The sequence below is a fragment of the Phascolarctos cinereus genome, unplaced genomic scaffold (genome assembly GCF_003287225.1).
Source record: "Phascolarctos cinereus isolate Bilbo 61053 unplaced genomic scaffold, phaCin_HiC Scaffold_5;HRSCAF=322, whole genome shotgun sequence".
NCBI classification, from domain to species: domain Eukaryota; kingdom Metazoa; phylum Chordata; class Mammalia; order Diprotodontia; family Phascolarctidae; genus Phascolarctos; species Phascolarctos cinereus.
The window spans coordinates 82,662,391-82,683,960 of NW_027555958.1; the positions used below are offsets into that span (position 1 = coordinate 82,662,391).

The following is a 21,570-nucleotide window of genomic DNA, read 5'->3' on the forward strand; positions in this document are numbered from 1 at the left end:
TGTATAGCCTATATCAGATTGTGTGCCATCTTGCAGAGGGAGGTTGAGATGGAGAAAGAGAAAAATTTAAAACTCAAAAGCTTATGGAAGTGATTGTTGATAAATCAAAATAAATTAATAAAAAAAAAATTAAATAAATAAATAAATTTGCTTTTAGTAAAGGAGAGGAGTTAAGTGAAAATGATTTAACGTGAGGCAAGCTCCCAAAGCAGCATACCTTACTTGTAAATTAGTATTCCTATTAGTAATCAAGAGAGCATGGGGAAGAGGGTGTGTGAATTTACAGTGGAACTGGAGAATACAGCAAAAATTAAATAATTTCAATGAAAAAGTCCTCAAAGAATCCTAAAATTACATAATCACCACATTTTTAGCTCATAGGGAACACTCAGGAGGAAAAATAAAAGTTATTTACTAAAATAAAAATTCAGTAACATCACTCCATCTCTGTGATCCCTGGCAAATCACTTATTCTAATTGAGCCTCAATTTCCTCATCTGTAAAAATATAATAACAGCACCGACCTCATAGGGCTATTGTGAGGAACAAATGGGATAACTTAACATGTAAAGTGTTTTGCAAATCTCAAAGCGTAACATAAATACTAGCTATTAATATTATCATGCTAGGAAATCTTTTCAAATAAGCTTTTTAAAATGTATTCTTCTTGTAAAGTGTTACTTCACTAGTCATCCCATAAGGACCCTTTAATGAAGCTACAATTAGTCTTCACCTTTAGATGTTCTGGATACATGTGCTACCCCACCCTATGCACCTAAGCAAAGAACCACTTAGTTTCTAAATACATTAAAAGATTCACATTTGTAACAAACTCCATTCAAATGTCCATTCTCTTCTATTAATTGTTCTCAGCCTCAGATGTAGGCAATAAATACATCAGAAAATTAAATATGGTGCTATGATTGATATATAGTAAGAAATATCAATCCCTGAGTTTAATGTACAAAAGAATAATACATGACGACACACAGAGACACACTGAAACACCCCTTTCCCAACAGACCATCAAATCTTACTTCCAACACAAGCTCCAAATCCATCACTGAGGGGAGTAATTATTGTGACTAAAAGGCCCCCAACCTTCTTCATTACCATCAAGGTGACCAACTGACCCCTACAGAAAGGTTATACCCAAGAACTGTGAAGACAAGCCCTGACAACTACTTCTATTCTGCAGCCCTTAAACTTCTCAGAAACCACAGCTATCAAACACCAGGAAAAGAAAATTAAATTGTTCAAAATCAGAAATGGGTATAATTTTATCTGCAGAAATTATATTAAGGAATATGAGTTACCATCTTTTTGCTGTTGTGTCCTAAGGACCACAGAACCTTTTCAATGTATTTGTGGCCGAAACTTCTTAAGAATGTTGTCTCCTCTATTAGAATGTGAGATGCTTAAGACCAGGAACTACTTTTCCACTTGTTTAGCGTAATGTTTTCTACATAGTTTAAGCATTTAATAAACACTATTTTTAATTCATTGATTCATAGTGGAAAGAATACTGGGCTTGGGGTGGGGAGATTGAGGTTCAAATCCTGGCTCAGGTATTTACTAGTTGTATGGGCAAGTCACCTTCTCATACCCTGAGATTTCTGTAAAATTGGGTCAGTAACCTCATATAGACTTACTGTAAAGAAAACACTTTGCAAATCTTAATATACTACATAAGTGAAATTTCATGTGTATGTGTTATATATCTACAAGCAATATTTTTTCCTAATAAAAACTAATAAAACTGGCAATGCTGACCACCTTTTATCTTCTGAGTGATAATGTTACACAATAACTGTCTATCTTTGAAAAATGTAAACTACTAATTTTGATTGCTTTTAAGACTGGTGACCTTTGGTTTCATCAATATGCAAAAAATTGCCACCACATAGCTTGCATAGCTGCAAGCAATAACTAATCATGTTATGCTGCCTAGGATCTATGAGTTAAGTGATTTGCTCAAGATCACAAAGCTAGTATTTGTCAGAGGAAGTACTTGAACCCAGGTCTTATTAACTTGAAGACTGAGCTTCAATCTACTCCACTATATGCCACCAATTTCAACTACATTTTAAAAGATACTCTCCAATTTCTCAAGTTTTCCTATCAGATTATTTCCTAACAAAATTTCTCAAATTGTTAATTATAAATTCATGTGGATGCAATATTAGCCCATATAACTGAGAAACATGAATAACATATAAAAATATATTTTTCCTGCATCTAAAAGTTAAATGTACCAATACAAAACATTTCTCTTTTGTAGAAAACATACAATAAAAGATAATTATTTGCTTATGGAATTAATACAAATTAACTCATCTTTAGCATCGCTCGTGCACTGAAACACTCAAAAAATTTAACTCCAGCCTCCAGCCAGGCCTTTTTAAAAGATTATTTTTTAAAAGAGAGATCTTGAATGAGAGGATTTGAAATTCCCCATTAAGCTTTTCTTGGTAATATCCAAGTATCATTTTTTTTAAAAAATAACAATGAAAAATGTATAAAATAAAATTTTTTTTTAAAAAAACCTCAATCAGTAAGCTGAGACTTGGCAGTAGGAACACACTGACTATAGTAGACTAAACAAAAGACCACTTCTAGACTTTAACAAAAATGCATTAACAAGAGATGCCTAGCACTTAACATGGTAACACTGTCCATGGTACTCCTAGCAGGCTCATCTCCTTGAATAAAAGTGCTTGACTGATGAACAAGGGAATCATTCAGAAATGTAAATTCAGCAATAGAAATTCTAACAAAATATCAGTATTTCTTCATTATGCCAGGAAAAGCTTCTACATCTTCACAAGTCATCAAGATAGTTAACTAGTTAACTCCTTTCATACTGTCTACACTAAGTCAATCATAAATCATTGATGCCAATAGTCTTAAAGAAGTGCTTAATCATTAATAAGTTCATTATTTTCAGTATTTTGCATTTTAAATCCTTTTTTGACCTTTTGAAAAAATTCTCATCTGTATCAATGGCTTCTTTTATCTGAAGATTTCCCAAATCAAGGAGTTCTAATTTGGCTGCCAAGTTAAAGTATGTTTCAGGAAGATGGACAACATCTGGTGGTGAAAGAGTCTTGAAGCTAGGAGGAAAGAAAAACAAACAAACAAAAAGGCTACTCATACAAGCCACAAAGATACAATGTTTTGGCACAGTTCAGAGCTGGTGTGGGGACCCTAAGGGATCAGACAAGCAAGTGCCTAAAAGCCATTAGCCCACATTTAAACACCACCAAAACAAATAAGGTACTATATTACTTGGAAAACATCAGCCATCATTGTATTTTTTTTTTACAAAGAGACTCACACTAGCAGTGGTTCAGGTAAGGTCCTGAAAAAGAATGAATCCTTACATTTCAGCTAAGCTGTACCTCCTGTCTCTAGTTCTTCAACTTTAGAAGACTGCATCTTACAAATAAAAGCAAAAATATCACACCAGTGTTTCAAAATACCTAAAATGTAAACAAGTGAGTCAATCTCAAGAAATATTCTGAAATTTAACCTTCATTATAAAATTTTTGATGAGTCTTGTTTCCAACTTAGAAAGAACTTAGCTTTACATTTATAAATTCTTATAATTTTAATTGACAAATACATGAATGTAAACTTTTAAAGTTATTCCAGTAATGGAGATAGGGAAAAATCTAGCCATGGTTTAAAGAACCGTAAACTAAGCATAGCAAATATTTCTAGTATGATATCTTCATTTTTTAAAGCAAAAGTGGCCATTCAACAAGGTTGAGAGAACTCTAAATGAATTCTAAAAAGAGCTCTTACATAGGATGATTCTGTTCTAAGATCCCCACATCTGTATATGCATAGGACTATATTATCATTTGCCCTTAAAAACAGACACTATGAAACTAAAAGGGAAAGAGGCTTTTTTCCCCTTTTTAAACAGCAGAATATAAATTCCTTTAAAGTAGACTTATTTTCATCTCCCTGTTTACAGAGCCTTGCACACAGTAGGTCCTTAAAGTATTTTTACTTTTCATATCAATTTCACTTGAGCCTTTGAGATAATCCAGTGAAGTAGAGCAGAGATCTCTAGGAAAAAAAAAAAACAGGCTCAGAAGTCATTTGCCCAAGGACATTCAGGTTATGAGATGAAGCCAAAAGTATCACTTAACCTCTCTGGATATCAGTTTCTTCTGCTATAAAATAACAAGGATGGATGAAGTAAACTATTTTTAAAGTCCTCTACTTTCTAACTCTTAGGTGTTCTCATGCTTCAATCATCAGAGAATTCTATGTAACCATTCTGAGCTGATTAAAAACAACAGAGGCTTCCTGGTATGATTAACCAACAAGAGGCTGGAAATCAGTCGAACCCAGTCTTTAGTCCTAGTCCTTCCACTACCTAGCTTTGCACTTATTTTCCTCATTTGTAAATTATTGGTTTGCATTAACCTTTAAGTTCTCTTCCATCACTGGAAACTAAAATACCATGAAGTCTAATCTCACTAAAACCTACTCCAATGCCTGACCACTATAACCCTGGGTCCTTGAAGGTTTTTGGCATCTGAACATAAGCTGTAACAGATCCTGCCAAATTAGGAAAGGTTTCTAGCATGCATCCAGCAAAAAAGACTTGTCTGAGAACTTTACAATAGATTTATCAGGATGGCTACCAGGTGATGAGTGGGTGAGGGACAGGGGATAGACTACAATTTATGATACTGCCTACGAAAGTTTTAAGGCAATACTCATCTTGATAAAATTCACAGATTTTGAGGTTTCATTCTATAAAATGCCATTCATATTTTAAATTAAGAAAGGCAGCATGACATAATGGATACAGAACTGGCCTTGGGACCAGTAATATCTGGGTTCAAGCCCCCCTCACGACCCAATATCCCGTCCTCCTAGCAAACCAATATAATTCTATTTTTTTTAAGGCAATCAGGGTTAAATGACTTGCCCAGGGTCACACAGCTAGTGAGTGTCAAGTGTTTGGTCTTAGACCGGATTTGAACTCAGGTTCTCCTGAATCCAGGGCCGATGCTCTATCCACTGTGCCACCTAGCTGCCCCCAATTTAATTCTAAACAGGCTCCCTGAGATTGCAGAAAAGCCTACTTCCATAGGAGGACGAAGTTCCCTCCACCTATGAAATAACAGGTCCAGTCTCTATCCCTATCAGGAATAGAAACACTGTCATAGTCCATGCACCGACAGAATCAAAATGTTAAAGCTAAAAGAGATCCTAGAAATCATTGTCTAAACCACTTATTTTGCAGATGAGGGAACCAACGCCCAGAGGTTAAGAGACTTGCACACACAGAAGGCAGCGACAGAATACTCAATTACAGGTTTTCTGAACCCAAGACAATGTGGCTCTTTCCACTCATTTATTTAAGAGCTTTATTTTCAAATTTATTTCGCTATTTTTTTGGTTACATTTAAGTTCCAAGCTGTTTCCCTCCCTCCCTTCCAACCCTGTACTAGAGAAGTGCAACATTTGACACAGATATGTATGTAAAACTATACAATATATAATTTCACATATCAGTTCTTTCCCTGGAGGTATATAGCATCTTCCTTCATAGGTCCTTTGTAGTTGATATGAATATTCATATAACCCACAATAGCTTAGTCATTCACATTTACAATTCCAACAAAATGGCTGTTATTATACATACAATGTTGTCTTGGTTCTGTTCATTTCACTGTTCATTATTTTGTGCAAGTCTATTCATGTTTTTCTAAAATCATCGACCTCATCATTTCTTACAGCACAGTAGTATTTTATCACAATCATATACCACAACTTATTTAGCCATTCCTTAAAAGATGGGCATCTCCTTAATTTCCAGTTCTTTTGCCAGAAAGCTGCTATAAATAATTTAGAACACAGTAAGTTCTTTTCCTTTTTCCCTGATCAGCGTGGGAAACAGACTTAACAGTAGTATTGCTGGGTTCAAAGGATATATACAGCTCTATAACTGTTTGGGCATAACTCCAAATTTTTCTCCAAAATGGTTAGATCAGTTCACAATTCATTTTAAGAATATTTTTAAGAATCCACTAAAACATGTGAAGTGCTTCTGTAATAGCAAAAAAATAAAATCTAGTAAGCCAAAAGTGGACATAATATGCAATGGAAAAATATTAGATGCATTTCCACTAACAGGTACAAAATAAGAATACTCACTTTCATTTGGCATAGCATGGGAAATATTAACAATTAATTGCCTCTTAGAAGTCTTAGTTTCTGTTTAAATTTAATTCAAATCTCTTATACAGGATCGAAGGATCTAAATAGAGATTTAGAGCTCAAAGGTATCTTAAAAGCCTTAAGTCCGATACCTCATTTTATAAATAATTAAATGGAGTCACAGAAGGGGTAGGTATTTTGCCCAGATTAAAACAGATAATAAGAGTCTGAAGCAGGATATGAATCTAGGTCTTTCTGACCCCAAATCCAACACTCCATACACTAATTTACATTGTTTCTGATATGAAACCTTCCCTGATTTTTCCTCTCCTAGCTACTAATGCCTCCCTCACCCCAAAATTATATATCTCATATATAATTATACGTACATATTTTCGCCCCTTTGTAGAATGTAAACTCCTTGAAGGCTGGAACTATTTTATTCTTCTCTGTATCCTAAGCATTGTCCCTCCAAGTGTAAATAAGTGTTTTAATTAACACTTGTTAATTGATTACAATAATATAGAAAAAAAATCAGAAGAATTAACATGCACATGAAAAGTGCTAATTATTTTCAAATGAGATAATGCTATATGTAAAAAATCCACCCATTTCTACAAAAAAAGGTTTTTTTCTATTCAACAAATAGGAGTCATTAGAGATGAGATTTTTAAACTACATTTTTTAAAACCTGCACATCAACACCAAAAAAAAAGACAAAAATAAAAACAAGGAAGGGCATCAGGAAAAGCTTTCTGCGGGAAATGGCACAACCAATAATCTTGGAAGGAAGCCAAGCTAAGAGACTGAGGTGCAAAGGGAGTGCATTCCAGGCATGGCTAACATCCTGGGGAAAGGCATACAGGAAAAGCAAGGAGTCTCAAGTACAGAGAACAGCAGGCAAGCCAATTTGGTTAAACCATACAATAGTGCAAATAATTGATGTACAACAAAGCCATGGACGTACCTGTGAAGGGCTTTCAATGCCTAACAAAAGAGTTCTGTATTTGATCACAGAGGCAATAGTGAGCCACTGAAGCTTCTTGAATAGAGAAGTAAAATAGTCAGATCTATGCCTTTGGAAGACTGTACCCGCTATGCGCAAGACGGGTCAGAGAGGAAAAAGAATGGAAGACAAGAGTAGTCAACTATAATATAGCCCTGGTAAGAGCTGATGAAGACCTCAACTAAAGTGGTGGCCATGTGAGGTGTGAAAAAAGGGACAGATATAAGAGATGCTGTGCATTTAATGTGACAGAACTTTTGCAACTAATTGTCTATGAAAGGTGAGAGAGAGGAAAGAATAAGGATAAGTACAACTGATAGCATGGCTGATCCATAGGATGGTGACACTCTCAGTTCTGTCTTGGACATGTTGAGTCTGAGACATGCAGGTGGAAATGTTTTACAGGCAGTTGGTAATAGAGAACTGGAAGTGACAGAGATAACAACTCAACTCACAAAAGCTGAAAAAAATCACAGCAATTTGTCTCATGATTTTCCCAAAAGTATTATTCTGCAATTGCAAAAAACTGGAAGCAACTTAACATGTCCAACCACAGAGAAATGTTTACATAAATTATGGTACTTTAATATAACTGAATATAATACAATTAAGACTAGAAAACATAAGGAATAAATTTAAGAAGACCTTTATGAAATGAAAAATGGAAAAAAAATCAGAATTGAAACAAAGAACAAAGTACAATCTTACCACTACCAGTAAGAAGAAAAAAGTACAGAAGAATGGACGAAGAATCCTAACAGAGTGTTAAAGGGGAGTGACTAAGAAATTAATACTTTATACACTGACATTAAATGTAAATACTTGCAAAGTTTATTCAGTCTCTTAGAAGGATTTATTAAGTACCTACTGTGTGGCTAAGCACTGAATGCTCTCTCACATGCACACATACACACACACACACACACACACACACACACACACTTGCAGCCTATTGGGTAGAACACATAAGTATATTAAAAAGTAGACATAAGGAGGTGCAAGGCACTGACAATTGGAGGTAGGGGAATCAAGACAGATTTCCTGTAGGAAGTTATGCTTTGAAGAAGTTCAAAGTTGAATTTTAAGAGGCAAAAATGAGAAGGACTGCCTTCCTGGCATAAAGGGCAGCCTCTGTTAAGGCATGGGAAAAGCGGATAGAATACTGTATAGAAACAGGGATTAACAAGCAAGCTGCTGCTGTTGTTTAGGCGTGTCCTATTCTTCATGACCCCATTTGGGGTTTTCCTGGTTAAAGATATTGAAGTACTTTATCATTTCCCTCTCCAGCTTATTTTACAGATGAAGAAACTGAGGCAAAACAGGGTTAAATTACTTGCCAAGGATCACACAGCTAGTGTTTCAGACCAGATCTGAATTCAGAAAAAGGAATCTTCCGGACTCCAGGCACAGCAGTCTATACCTACCTGCCCAATAAGCATGCTAGTTTGGTTTAAAGGAGGGTGTGAGTAATGTACAATAAACCTGGAATGGTCACTTGCAGCCAGATTTTAAAGGGAATTTAAAGCCAGACTAAGAAGCTCATATTTTATCTTGGAGACAAGAGGGAACTACTGAAGCAACTAAAACAGAAAGAAGGAACCTATGCAATAGTCCAGATGAGAGGCAATGTCTAAGCAGTTGTGCTTAATTTTTATAATAAATCATTTAAATTTATAATAATTATTTATAATATAGTTGTTTATAATTGTTTATAAAAAATCATTTAAATATATGTACGTGGGCAACAAACACAATAAGTGTTTTAAATAACTTTCAAATACTTCAGTCCATTCATGCTTTTTTATTCATACTTTTAAAATAATTGTTTGATGGGCAGATAGGTGGCATAGTGGATAAAGCACTGGTCCTGGATTCAGGAGGACCTGAGCTCAAATCCGGCCTCAGACACATAACACTTACTAGCTGTGTGACCCTGGGCAAGTCACTTAACCCCACTGCCTAGCAAAAATAATAATAATAATAATAATAATAATAATAATAATAATAATAATAATAATAATAATTGTTTGATGTATATTCGGTTTTCCTTCTCTATTAAAGATCCTTAGGTTACAGAATTCAAAGGAGAAGCAGTTACAAAGAAAAAGATAAATCTCTCAGCAATTTATATTGTTGAGTCTACTTTTATCTAGATACCAGTTGAGCTAGAGGGCCTCTAAGATTTCTTCCAACTTTTGAGATTCTAGAACTCTGTAATGGGCCAAATCTAATAAGATGAAATTTAATAAGGGTAAATTTTAAATCCTACATTTAAATTCAAAACCTCTAAGGGCCCATTCAACTCCTGAGAATATCTCTAACATACAGAACAATCTATAACTTTACTTCCTCATCACCAATCCATGCTCTAACCTCCAACTTACTGAAATGACTATCTCAAAGTCCTCATTCCCATCTCCACAGCAATTAAGTTGAAGATCCCCTTTTTCTGGAAAACCCCTTACCCTTTTTGTTCCATGACAATTCTCCTATGACCACCACTATTTATTTTGCTGCCTCAGTCTTTTCTTTAGAACTCTGTTCTCCCCTGGTGATCTCATCCACTTCAAAGTATGACCACTTCTACAGGAATTAACTCCCATTATTTCTAACCTAGTAGAATATAAGCACGTCAGGCAGGTACTATTTTTTATTTTGCTTTGTTATCTGCTGTCACATAGCAAGAACTCAAAGTATTTGTTGGATTAGACTGAATCTCTCCCCAGTTCTTTACACAGAGATGGGGAATTTTCAAGTGCCTATTTAAAAAATGGGCATCTCTATATGTATGTTACATTGCACTTCAACCTAAGAACAGATTATCTTTCATCTTAAAACGTCTTTCTTTGACTTCCTATTTTTATCAAAAGCACTACAAGCATACCACTTATCCAAATTTACAATCTGAATCATCTTTAACTTCTCCCTTTCTTCTCTCCTCCACGTGAAATTAGGTACTGTATAGATTTTTCTCTCTTTAATATCTTTCCATTCCATGCCCTGGGCTACCATCCAGAGAGCTCATTTTGAAGTGACTTCAAATTCTGACTCAGACACTCACTACCTATGTGACCCTTTGCAAGTCACTTAACTCTTGAGGTCGGTTTCCTCATCTGTAAAATAAGGATAGTATCACCTACTTCACAGGGTTGTTGTGAAGATCAAATGAGATTAAGTAAAATGCTTTGCAAACTTTAAAGTACAGTATAATGTTAGCCATTATCATTATTATTATAGCTACCTAATTGAGCTCCACAAGTTGTCTCTAGACCTCCCTGCAACCTATGTACCTCTATTAGATCAATCTTTCTAATGCACAAGTCTGATCATGTTAATCAACTACCCAGAACTTTTCAATAGCTCCCCACTACCTATAACTAATGTTCAAATTCCTCAACTAAACATTTCCTAACATGTATTTTATGGTCAAAACTCAAATATATGCTTTCTGTACAGGTTCCACATTCCCCAATCTGTGTCTTTGCTCATGACACTCCTAGACGACCCTCCACCCCAACTCTACTTATTGAAGTTCTACCCAGCCTTCAAAACTCACTATGTATACTGAAAAGAGGCTTGCCTAAGAAGAAAATCTGAGTTATATAACCCTAGCTAGTCATTAAGGTACCTACTACCTCTAACATGCTGTGTCTTAATGACCTTGAGCAAATTATTAAATCCTTCTAGGTCCCAGCTTCCTCATCTATTAATGAGAAGGTTGGGCTACCTAAAATGTCTAAGATTCCTCTCTAATTCTAGGATGTACAGGAAGGAAAAACATTCAAGAATTGCAAAAAGCCCAAGAAGCTGGGGTCAAAGGTAGAGCGGTAGAATGGAAAAAGCACTGACTAAAAGTCAGAAGACCTGGGTTCAAATTCTTCCTCGAAAGATTTCTACCTATTTTGTGCTAAGTATATAAGTTGCTTAACCTCCCTAGGCCTGGTTCCCCACTTATAAAATGAACAGCATTTAACTAGAAAGGCTGTGAGTTCCCTTTCAGCTCTAAATCTAAGATCCTGTAATTTAAAAAGTGAAGACCTGAAGTCAAACTTGTGAGTCCCTTGTCTGCAAAGGAAAGAAAAGTACCAAGAGATTTTTTTTTTAATTCCGTTTTATAACTATAACACATCCTTCATCCTGGACAGCTGTCTCACAAAATGTTAACAGCATATGTAAACAGGAGGCACCCGAGGTACACATCAGTACTCAAGGTGATCCTTCTAGGTCTAAACATATCACCTCTCTGATTTATTATCTCTAACGGCTCCTAATTGCTTCCATGATCAAATATAAAATCTTCTGTATTTTAAAGCCTTCAAAAACCTGGTCCTGTCCCACCTTTCAGGTGTGTTTAATAAGGTATAAACACCTTATTCCCCTCCACATACATTATGGTCTAGACACTGATCTGTCTCCTTGCTGTTCCCTAAGACCACTCTATCTCCTTGCCATGCCTTTACTTGGACTGTTCCCCCAATATGCTAAACCTGCAAAATTCACTGGCCTTGAAATCTCCACCTCCTAACTTCCCTGGCTTCTTTCAATCCACAGTTAAAATCCCACCATCTGCAAGAAACCTTTCAGATACCAATAAATGCTACTGCCTTCCCTTTGAGATTATCTACAATTTATCCTGTATATATCTTGTTTGTACATCAGTTTTTTGTAGACTGTTTCCCCCATTATATTGGGGGTTACTTGAGGGCAGGGATTGGTCTTGCCTTTCTTTTGTTGTTGTTGTTGCTGTTTGGTGAGGCAATTGAGGTTAAGTGACCTGCCAAGAGTCACACAGCTACGCAAGCATTGTATGTCTGAGGCCAGATTCAACTCACGCCCTCTTGATTCCAGGGCTGGTGCTCAATCCCCCGTCCTAGCTAGGTGGCTGCCCCTGGTTTTGCCTTTCCTTGTAGCTACAGCATATACCACTTTTGAAGTGCTTGTTGACCTGGAATAATTTTTATACTGAAAGATGTATAAAACCTCTTTTTCTATAATCGATGTTTTTTCCATATAAGACAAGTAAATTGGGATTCTTGCCTACCATACCTAAAATATCCAACTTCAATTCAAAACAATTTTCAATCATGACTGATAGTTGCAAATTAAAAATGAAACCTCAAATAATCCCTGAAATTCTCATGTAAGTTGCTTATAGTTAAGGAAATACTTTTCAGGTTCATAAACTTCCAAACAATGTTTCACCTCACTGAATATATATTAAATTTACTCAGGCAAAATTAAAATATATCCTTCAGAAGGAGGCTTGAAATTTTCTGTGGCCTACAGGTTTTTTTTTTTAATTAAAAAAGAGGCTCAGCCAGGTGATTTGGTTTAGGCAACCAGGCACCCAGATGGATGTCAAACATCTGTTTGCTTAAGTTCAGCTGCGTAACACAACAAATCTTAAGGGAAAGCTTCTGCACATGAGCAGAAATCCTTCTGCTTTGGCAGAATGCTCCCACCTGCCTGTCAACTAGCACATGTGCAGATTCTGTCTAAGCCTATACCACTGGTTCTCAAGACTCGGTGCTATGTCACTGTTAGTTAATACATCCAGACCCGAGAGTAAAAAACTGGGTTCAAATTTCCAATCTATAAAGGTCATTACGATAAACTATACCTGGTCTATATTTAATTGCCATTCTCATACTGCACACCTCTCCCAAGGGCTACCCTTTGTAGTCCTTCTCATTACCCTCCAAGTCAGATGCCTCATCCGTGAAGCCTTCCCAGACATTCTCTCTACCTAACCTCAGCATAAGAGATCTTTCCCTAGGGCAGCTAGGTGCCCTGACTGATAGAGCACTGGCCCTGGAGTCAGGAGGACCTGAGTTCAAATCCGAATTCAGATACACAACTAACTCTCACTGCTTCTCAGTCCCGTTCCCCGCCCCCCCAAAGAGATCTTTCCCTCCTCAAACTTCTCTTAATACTTCAACTCTTCCTTTTATCAATTACTTGGGTACAATCTTTGCATCTCATTGGAATTTAAGCTCCCTGAAAGTGAAATTCATCAAAATTTGTATTCCCAACACAACACCTTAGAGAGTTGAGGGGAAAAAATGCTGACTTAACACTCGCTACATTTGAATCACCACCCCACTCATTTATAATACCCCCAACCCCAATTTCAGACCACTTTAAACTTAATAAGTGTTATGCCAGAAATTGACACAGCAAACTTGACCCAATCTTAAAAATTTTCAATTACAAAATCACACAAAGTTAATCACATGTCCTTTAAAGAAAAATTCTCTAGTACAGATGTTAAAACTTCATTCAAAGTTTTTGTCACACTCATATTTGTCAAATTTTTAACAAACTGATACTGTCCATTATTTCAAACATTACTTCATCTAAAGTCACACAAATAGATTTTATAATTTCACTTCAATGTAAGTATCAAGCAGTAATAAATTCTGAGGATAAAAAGTGCTCAATAAATAATATTAAGGGTTAGTTCTTTCTTCTTTATCGCTCTAACTACTTAATCATTTCCTTCATTACCTTTTTCCCAAAATCTTTACCCCTTCAAATTTCTCTGATTGTGGAGGGCATCACCATGCTCCCAGTCCCCCAGGCTTACAACCTAGGAGATGTCCTCAATTCCTCACTATTTCTCAGCCTCCACATTCATATCTGTTGCCAAGACTTACTAATTTCATTACTGCAACATCTCTTGATTGTCCCCTTTTCTCCTGGTATTGTGCCACCACTCTCTTGCAGGCCCTCTTCTCAATCTAGTCTACTACAATAGCCTGATGATTGCTCTCTCTGCCAACAAGCCTCTCCCCAACTCTAATCCATTCTCCATTCAGTCATTAAAGCACAGGTGGGCCTATAACTCCTACTCAGCAAATTCTGGTGGCTCCGTATCACCTCCAGGATGAAGTATAAAGTCCTCGGGAGTTAAGACTTTCATAAGCTACTTTCAAGTCTTCTTACACCCTGTCCTATACTCACTGGCTTCCTGCTATTCCTCTCAGAAGACACTCCCTTTCTCAGCTCCCAGTGTTCTCAGCGGCTGTCACCTATGCCTGGAATGCTCTCCCTCCTCATTTCCACCTTCTAAGTTCTCTGGCTTCCTTCAGACTCCAGCTAAAATCCCACCTTTTAAAGGAAGCCTCTGTAGGTCTCTTAAATCTAATGCCTTCTTTTGGTTGATTATTTCCGATTTATCCTATATACAGCTTGATGTATATGTCACTGGTTGCATGTTGTCTCTCTCATTAGACTGAAAGCTCCTTGAAGGCAGACACTGTTCTATGCCTTTTCTTTAGAAGTTAGCATTAATTCAGGGTCATCTCCCGTTGTTCTGATCTATATTTTGCCACTGGATCCTGATGGCTCTTTAGGAGAGAGTGAGGCTGGTACCTTTGCACAGCCCTACTGCACTTAAATCCGATTCACTTCCGAGTCAAAATGTCACCTTCCCAGGGTCATGGTCCTCTTCAATGAAGGATAAACAACAACAGCACATCGCCTGAAACTTGGTAGGTGCTTAATAAATACTTAGTGACTGACTAATCTCCAGGAGTCCCACACTTTCCCCATATTTCAAGAATAAGAATGAGCAGATTTTCCTTCATTACCACAGTTAGTTTGCTTAACACTAAAAAAAGTTAATTCTATTAAAGCCTAGGACTACCTATTATGGTAAAGGTACCTAACTTTTTCCTTAGCCTGAATTCTCATTCAATTTAATTTCATATTAGATATTCTTTTCTTTCTTTTTGTTTTTTGTTAGACAATGGGGTGAAGTGACTTGTCCAGGGTCACATAGCTAGTAGGTGTCAAGTGTCTCAATTTGAACTCAGGCCTTCCTGAATCCAGGGCTGGTGCTAGCTACCCCCTAGACATTCTTTTAAGGGACTATTAGTTTTATCAGTTTTTCTTAATTAACTGAAAAACAGCTAGTTATAACTTTTCATCTAATGTTATATGATAAAATAAAAATTAATATAAATGGTAGTACACCATATACAAATGTTGTTCCACCTCTATTTTGAAGACAGCAAATGACATCATGGGGTGATGTCTTGACTTGTGCATGAACTGGATTTAGGTGAGGCAGAGCAGCCTTTCAAAGTCAGCCTCACTTTCTCTTCCAGAGTCATTGCAAGTCCAGTGACAAGACAAAAGTCAAGATGCTCAGGATGCAGTAGATGACCTCGGCATCTTCAAGGTCTGACCAAGCTCTTAATAACTCTATATAGGCTGGTCCAGCTGCCTTCATGGCTACTGGAACAAATTGTTCCCATCTTCCCATTCCACTGGGAGGTGGGGGGACGGGGATAGGGGGGTAAAGCTTCAAATGGTTGGGGTAGATATCCCCCTACTCATTGACACGTTTGAGGCCCATCAGTTATCCTCAACCTGGGGTTAGTTCCTCTGCTAAGGGAGTTTTACCAGGGTGTGGCTGCTGTGCATGCTTTAGTTTCTCAGAGCTACAGGTGGGAGGTGGGTGAAAGGCAGATACCAAAGTGGATGAGCAGTCCTGAACCGTGCTAGGAAAGCCCTTGAAGGGGAGGTGCTAGTCCACCCTGAACACCCCCTACATACCAACTATATACAAATAACTTGTAAACAAAAGTCAAACATTTCAAGAGTCAAAATGAATATGAAAGATTTATAACCACATGAGTTTCCACTACATTAGCAAATCAGAGGGAAATGGTCAGTCCAAAAGACAAAAAAAAAAGGGAAAAAAAGACTCTTCACAAATACCAGTTTAAAAATAGAGTACTTCAATTTTACAAATGGTTTCAAATTCAAGGAATCTATATAATGTTATAAAACAGTCACTGTCTTAGGATAGGTCTAAAAGCTAAATTCAGCTTTGTTAAATCACTCAAATTACCTCACTTTAGGGCTTCCTACTCCACCTCAGCTGACAAAACCCTAAGCTATTTTTCACACACCTCCTCTATGGGTTATGTGACTCACATTACTTCCTTTAATGCATAATCAGCATTGCAATTCAAAATATTCAGCTGTAAAAATATATCAGTATTGAATCAGGTGCTCATTTTGATTGGGTTAGTTTTCCAAATTTAATGTGTAAAATGGGACATGTTTACTTAATTATTATAAAATTACATTTAAGCTTTAAAAGATCTCTAGTAGTCAACCACCAAGAGTAATATTTGATTAGAATGAGTTTTTAAAGTACAATTATTTTTGTGAATCTAGTAAACACCAATACCAAACCAAAAATCTTAACCCTTGCCTAAGCACTGATTTTTTAATTTTAATTAAAATTTTAAAGGAATACATTGTGGTTTCCCCCCAGGGAATATTCCACAACCTATGTATATATAAACTTTTCTACAGCTCCCTATTCATTGGCAGGAATGCATATCATGAACCTTACACAATAAATTCACCTGTGTGGTAAGAATTCAAAAGAGAAATAAATTAAATTTACGTAACTAATCACACATAAGAAAAGGTCAATAAGAAAAACATTTAGAAAATCAATGGTTTTTGCTGAGCTCTAGCTTTATATGGCAGTCAAGATATTAATTCATTTTAACTATTATCATCCTCTACTAACACAATTAGGAATTCCTAATTAATTCCTAATAAATTAGGAAGACCATCCATTTAAAATCCAAAATTACATAGGATCCAAAGTCAAGTAAAAAGTAAAACTAATAATAAAATTATAAGTCAACTTACTTATTCCTAAAATATCTTTCCAAGACTGACTTTACAAACACAAAGGAGAAGAGAAATGGAATTCCTTCAGACTATAAAGTGAATGCAATGCTAAAAGCTAAGTACACCATTTCCCCAAAGATTGCAGAACCTGTAAAAACATCCCTAGCATCCCAAACCCACCCATTTGCCTAAATCACTGAAAACCTAACTATATAACCAATACTATTATAGGATTTTTGCCAGCAAATACACTAGCCATTATGCTTAAAGAAGTAGCAAGCTAAAGGAAGAATGGCCCTGGGTGACACAAGAATAACAATGCTTCCTTTTTAATACAGCCTTCTCAGTAAATCTTAAGATACCATGATGGTAGTTCCATTTTTGACAGACTTATTTGTCTACTAGACACACACCGTGCGACCCTGGACAAGTCACTTAAACCTTTTTGACTCAGTTTCCTCATCTGTAAAATGAGGTAGACAAGGAAATGGCAAACCATTCCAGTATCTTTGCCAAGAAAACCCCAAATGCGGTCATGAAGAGTGGGACACAAATAAAAAACAACTAAACAACAACGACCACTAGAGAATGAACTGAGATCACTAACACAGCACTAAACAACCACTGAAAGGTAATTTTCAACTACTCCAGATGAACTGGATCTGAACTTCTGGCCTTAAAATGTTTTAGAAAATGAGTACTATGACCTACTACTTTGCCCACCTAGACTATTAAAACCTACCATATAAAAAGTCCAGTAACACATTTTAAGACTGGTCAACTTCTCATAAAATATTTGGCACTTAAGTACTCAACAAATTTAGGTGTCATCTAACGCCTTCCTTAAACCTACTAATAGCTTAAAGACGTTGGGGCAAAAATATCTACTAACACTGTAATGACAAAACTGAACTAAGAAAAATTTAAGTTTAGCAAATGATTATATACATTTCTAATTCCAATCTTAAATCATGTGATTTAGATTCTATAAAATAAAGGCAAAATTTCAAGACACAAGAGAAAATAGGAGGCAAAGGAGATATGCAGTATTAGTCTAGAAAAAGAGCCCCATTTTTTCTGTAGTAAACAGACTAGTCCTCAAATTGTAGCCTTGCTCCAATTATCTATGTAACAATTTCCCCTAAGGTTTATCTATCCCCCTAAGCAAAAGACAGAACACCAGAAAAGCACACCACTTTTATTTTTTAAGGTACCATATATCCTAATAAATGCTTGTTGGCTTGCATTTAAGTTTGCTGAATGAATTTTGTTTTCAAAACAAAAATTGAGTTCAAATACATTAACCTTTAAAACAGTATAGGTTACAAAATTATATTCTCATTTTTGATGTTATAAAACTGTTAAAGGAAAAATTTACACTTAATTCCTATAAACTAAATTCTCAATATAGATTAAAAATCATTTTTAAGCTACATAGGAGTTTTGAAATTGAAAAACTCATTTTCTCAACCAGAAATTAAACTTGAGTTATATTAATTTTACTAATGGCAAATCTTGCACACAGTTAATAAATTATCAAATTTGAAGTCAGAGGGCTTGAGTTCCAAACTCTGTTCTACCAGTGTGACCTTCAAAAGGTCACTTCATTTCTTAATTAAATGTCTTAATTTAATAAGAAAATGATTTTATGCTCTCTTCTTTTAAGACACTCATAATCAATGTGAATTTATTATAAGGTGCTAGTTTTATTTAGAAACCTAACCTGTAAAATTAAAAATCATTCTGTTGTGCACGTAAGTTAATGTAACATGAATTAAAAGCAGCCTTTCTATTGATAACTTGAAATGTACTATTCTCTTAAAGTACTCAGTTCAAGGACGCAATAAAAAGATGGATCTGGAAAATGCTAATTGCAAATTTCTGTGCCGCTGTCATCCAATGATGGCTAAGTCTTTGGGACTCCAGTGCTAAATACATCCAGAGAAATTTACTGTGGTGTCAATGTTCTTTTGCATAAATAAAACAACATATTCTCAGGTAAACATTTTGCAATGGAAGGCTAAGCTTAAGTAAAAGAATCATATCCAAAAGACTGTAAAAGCTAAAAAATAAATATCATAAAATGAAATGTATTTTAAAAGATTAGTGCAAAGAGGAAAAACTCACAATCAGGTTAGTTCCCAATATATACTTTTCAAATCCAAGAGAGCTGATTCAAATAACAACCAAGTGTAAGATCCTCCAATGCTAAATTCAATAACAGACAACCTGTTAAACTCTCCCAACAGGCCAAACGTACTACATATGCAACGGGTGGACCTCAGTTACATAACAAAACTGGTCTGAGGATTCAAACTTTTAAGGCTTTAAGTAAATTTTCAAATTAACTTCTGAGTTCACCTGAATAAGTGTGTCATTAAGTCTAACTCACAAATGTAACCTGTTTTGCAGGTCCTGTTACCTTTTTCTAATCATATCCAAAATTTAACCTCAATGTTAATATGATTTGTGACTAAAACAGCTGTACGTGCATCTCTTTGAGTGGTCTTTGTTAATAAACAACTACATTCAGGGCTAGGCCAAAAACAAGTGTTAATTTCCTTCTTTTCTCTGGGAACATGCACATGATCGGCCTCCACCCTATGAGCAAGAACTATGCAGTCATGGACAACAGGAACATAACTTCTACCTACCAAACCCTCCCCCTATACTCTCTATCAAACTATACACTTTGACCTGCCAAAAGATAGGAGGAGGGGGGAGGCGGAGTCAGAGTTACGCATTTCTCTGGCAACCAAAAAGCATTCAATTGAGAACAAAGAAAACCACACCTTTTCCATTAAAAAAAAAAGTTAACAGGCTCTCTTTTTACTGCTATCTCTAAACTCTCATAACTAAAAATCATGGTATTTACTTTACTAACCGTGGGCAATCTCGAAGTTTTCAAACCTATTGCGGCAAAACACCCTGTACCATCACGCCCTTTTAAAGTGACAAGGATAAGGAATTTCAGAAAGTTAAGCACACAAAACAGCTAATAGGCTGTTGCCGAGAGGTTTAATCAATTCTCCAGGAGTCCAAAAAAACTTTCCACTAGGTGGGACAGAAGGTGAAGAATCCCTTCCCTGGGTTAGTTTTTCTACTTCTTAAATTTTACCTTAACTGTTTTAAACACATTCCGCACGACCTGTTTTGTTGCCTCAACCAGAATAGTATTTCTGTTTGAAATACTAGATTGGCAGGTTGGCAGTTCCTTGGTTTTTCATGAGATGGAAGAAAAGGGGTCTGGTTTATCTTTCACTTCCTAAACTCGGCAGTCCACAACACCTGATTAGTCAAATTCCAATCCTTGAACCCCAGACCTGGGGACCCACCTTTCTAATCTACAGACATGATTCCCGTTAACTTGTAAGCTCCTCCAGTGCCAACACTCGGAGATGGGGGCAGGGCAAAGAGAAAGACACTGGGGGGGGGGCGTACGTGTTTCTCAAAAATGCGATAAAACAGGGTACCCTTTCCGGTGCCAAAAAGGATACTGGCACAAAGAGGGGAGAAAATTAGGAAAACTGAAGAAAACATTTTCTAGAGGTGCAGGCACAGATAGAAACAGACCATAGCTAGCAGCTAGCCAGAGATGGAGCAAAGAAGGAACATCCCACATGTCAGGTTCAGAGAAGAAAACCGAATTGGGGGGATGTGGATTTGGGGTGGGGGGTGGGGAGGAGACGGGGAAGAGACCTTGATTTTTTTCAAAGGTGGGGCAGAAAAGGGGAAATATATAGGGATTAGAGGAGGGGGGAGGGGGAAGCAGGTGAATTCTATAGATCTTTAGTCTTTTTGACAAAGGAATAAAAGAAGAAACGTGGGTCACTTTCAGAAGTGGGGGCAGGTAAAAGGTGACACCCGAGTCAGATTCTCGGGAGAGAAGGGGAAAACAATGCCAGGTTATTGAGGTCTAGAATTGGCCGGGCGGGGGGGGGGGGGCAGGTTTCGAGCTGAGGGAGGGGTAAGGAAAAGGTGAAACTCCGCTGGTTGGCTGGGGGAGGGGGGAACCTGGGTCCGTTCCCAGGGAGGTGTGTGGGGAGTCGGTTTCCCGGTGGGGGAGGGGAGGGGGCGTCGGAGTCCCCGCCCCCCACGGCCGGGTAGGGCGGCCGGGGCTCCCCAGCGCAGGCAGGCGGCGGAGGCGAGAGGCGTGAACGAGCGAGCGAGGGAAGGAGGCGACGAAAGCGGAGCCGCGCGGGCGCAGGGGGCCGGGGCCGGGCTCCGGCGGCGGCGCGGCCTTCGGGGTGCCCGGGGTCACTCACCTCGGTGGGCTGGCTGATCTCGAACAGGTCTAGCCGGTTCGCGTTCCAGTGGTTGATGATATCGGCCAGTTTCCGCCGCTCCTCCTCCCGGCTGCCGGCCGACGACATCCTCCCTCTCCTGGCTCTCCGTAGACCCGAGCCGCTCTGGCCAACAACAACGCTGCTGCCGCCGCCGAAGGCTGCAGGCTGTCGCCTCCTCCCCGGGGGGCCGGGCCGGGCCTGCCTCTGCCGTTGCCCCCAGCCCCTGCCGGGGTCTCGGAGCCACCCCCCTTAACTAGCGCCTCCCGCGGGGCCGATCTGCCGGCGGGGGTGGGGGGAGTGGGTCCGTCCCGCGGGGAAAGCTCGCGTCCCGCCGTCCGCGAGGGGTGGGAGGAGAAAAAATAATAATCGAATAAAAGAGCGAGAGCCGGCGGGGAGGGGGACGGCCCGACGGGCTCCGGCTCCAAGCGT

General features: G+C 37.7%; 1 protein-coding gene across 22 annotated transcripts in view; it reads right to left on the bottom strand.

The window, feature by feature from the left end:
- The window catches only part of AFDN (afadin, adherens junction formation factor), a 181,860-nt gene extending 160,532 nt beyond the window's left edge, over positions 1-21,328 (bottom strand). For all 22 annotated transcript variants that reach the window (XM_020970386.2, XM_020970378.2, XM_078155039.1 and 19 more), the window contains exon 1: positions 21,121-21,328. In XM_020970386.2, coding sequence (XP_020826045.1) covers positions 21,121-21,228 — 108 coding nt within the window. In that variant the 5' untranslated portion in view covers positions 21,229-21,328. The remainder of the gene's footprint in view (positions 1-21,120) is intronic.
- Positions 21,329-21,570: the final 242 nt, after the last annotated feature.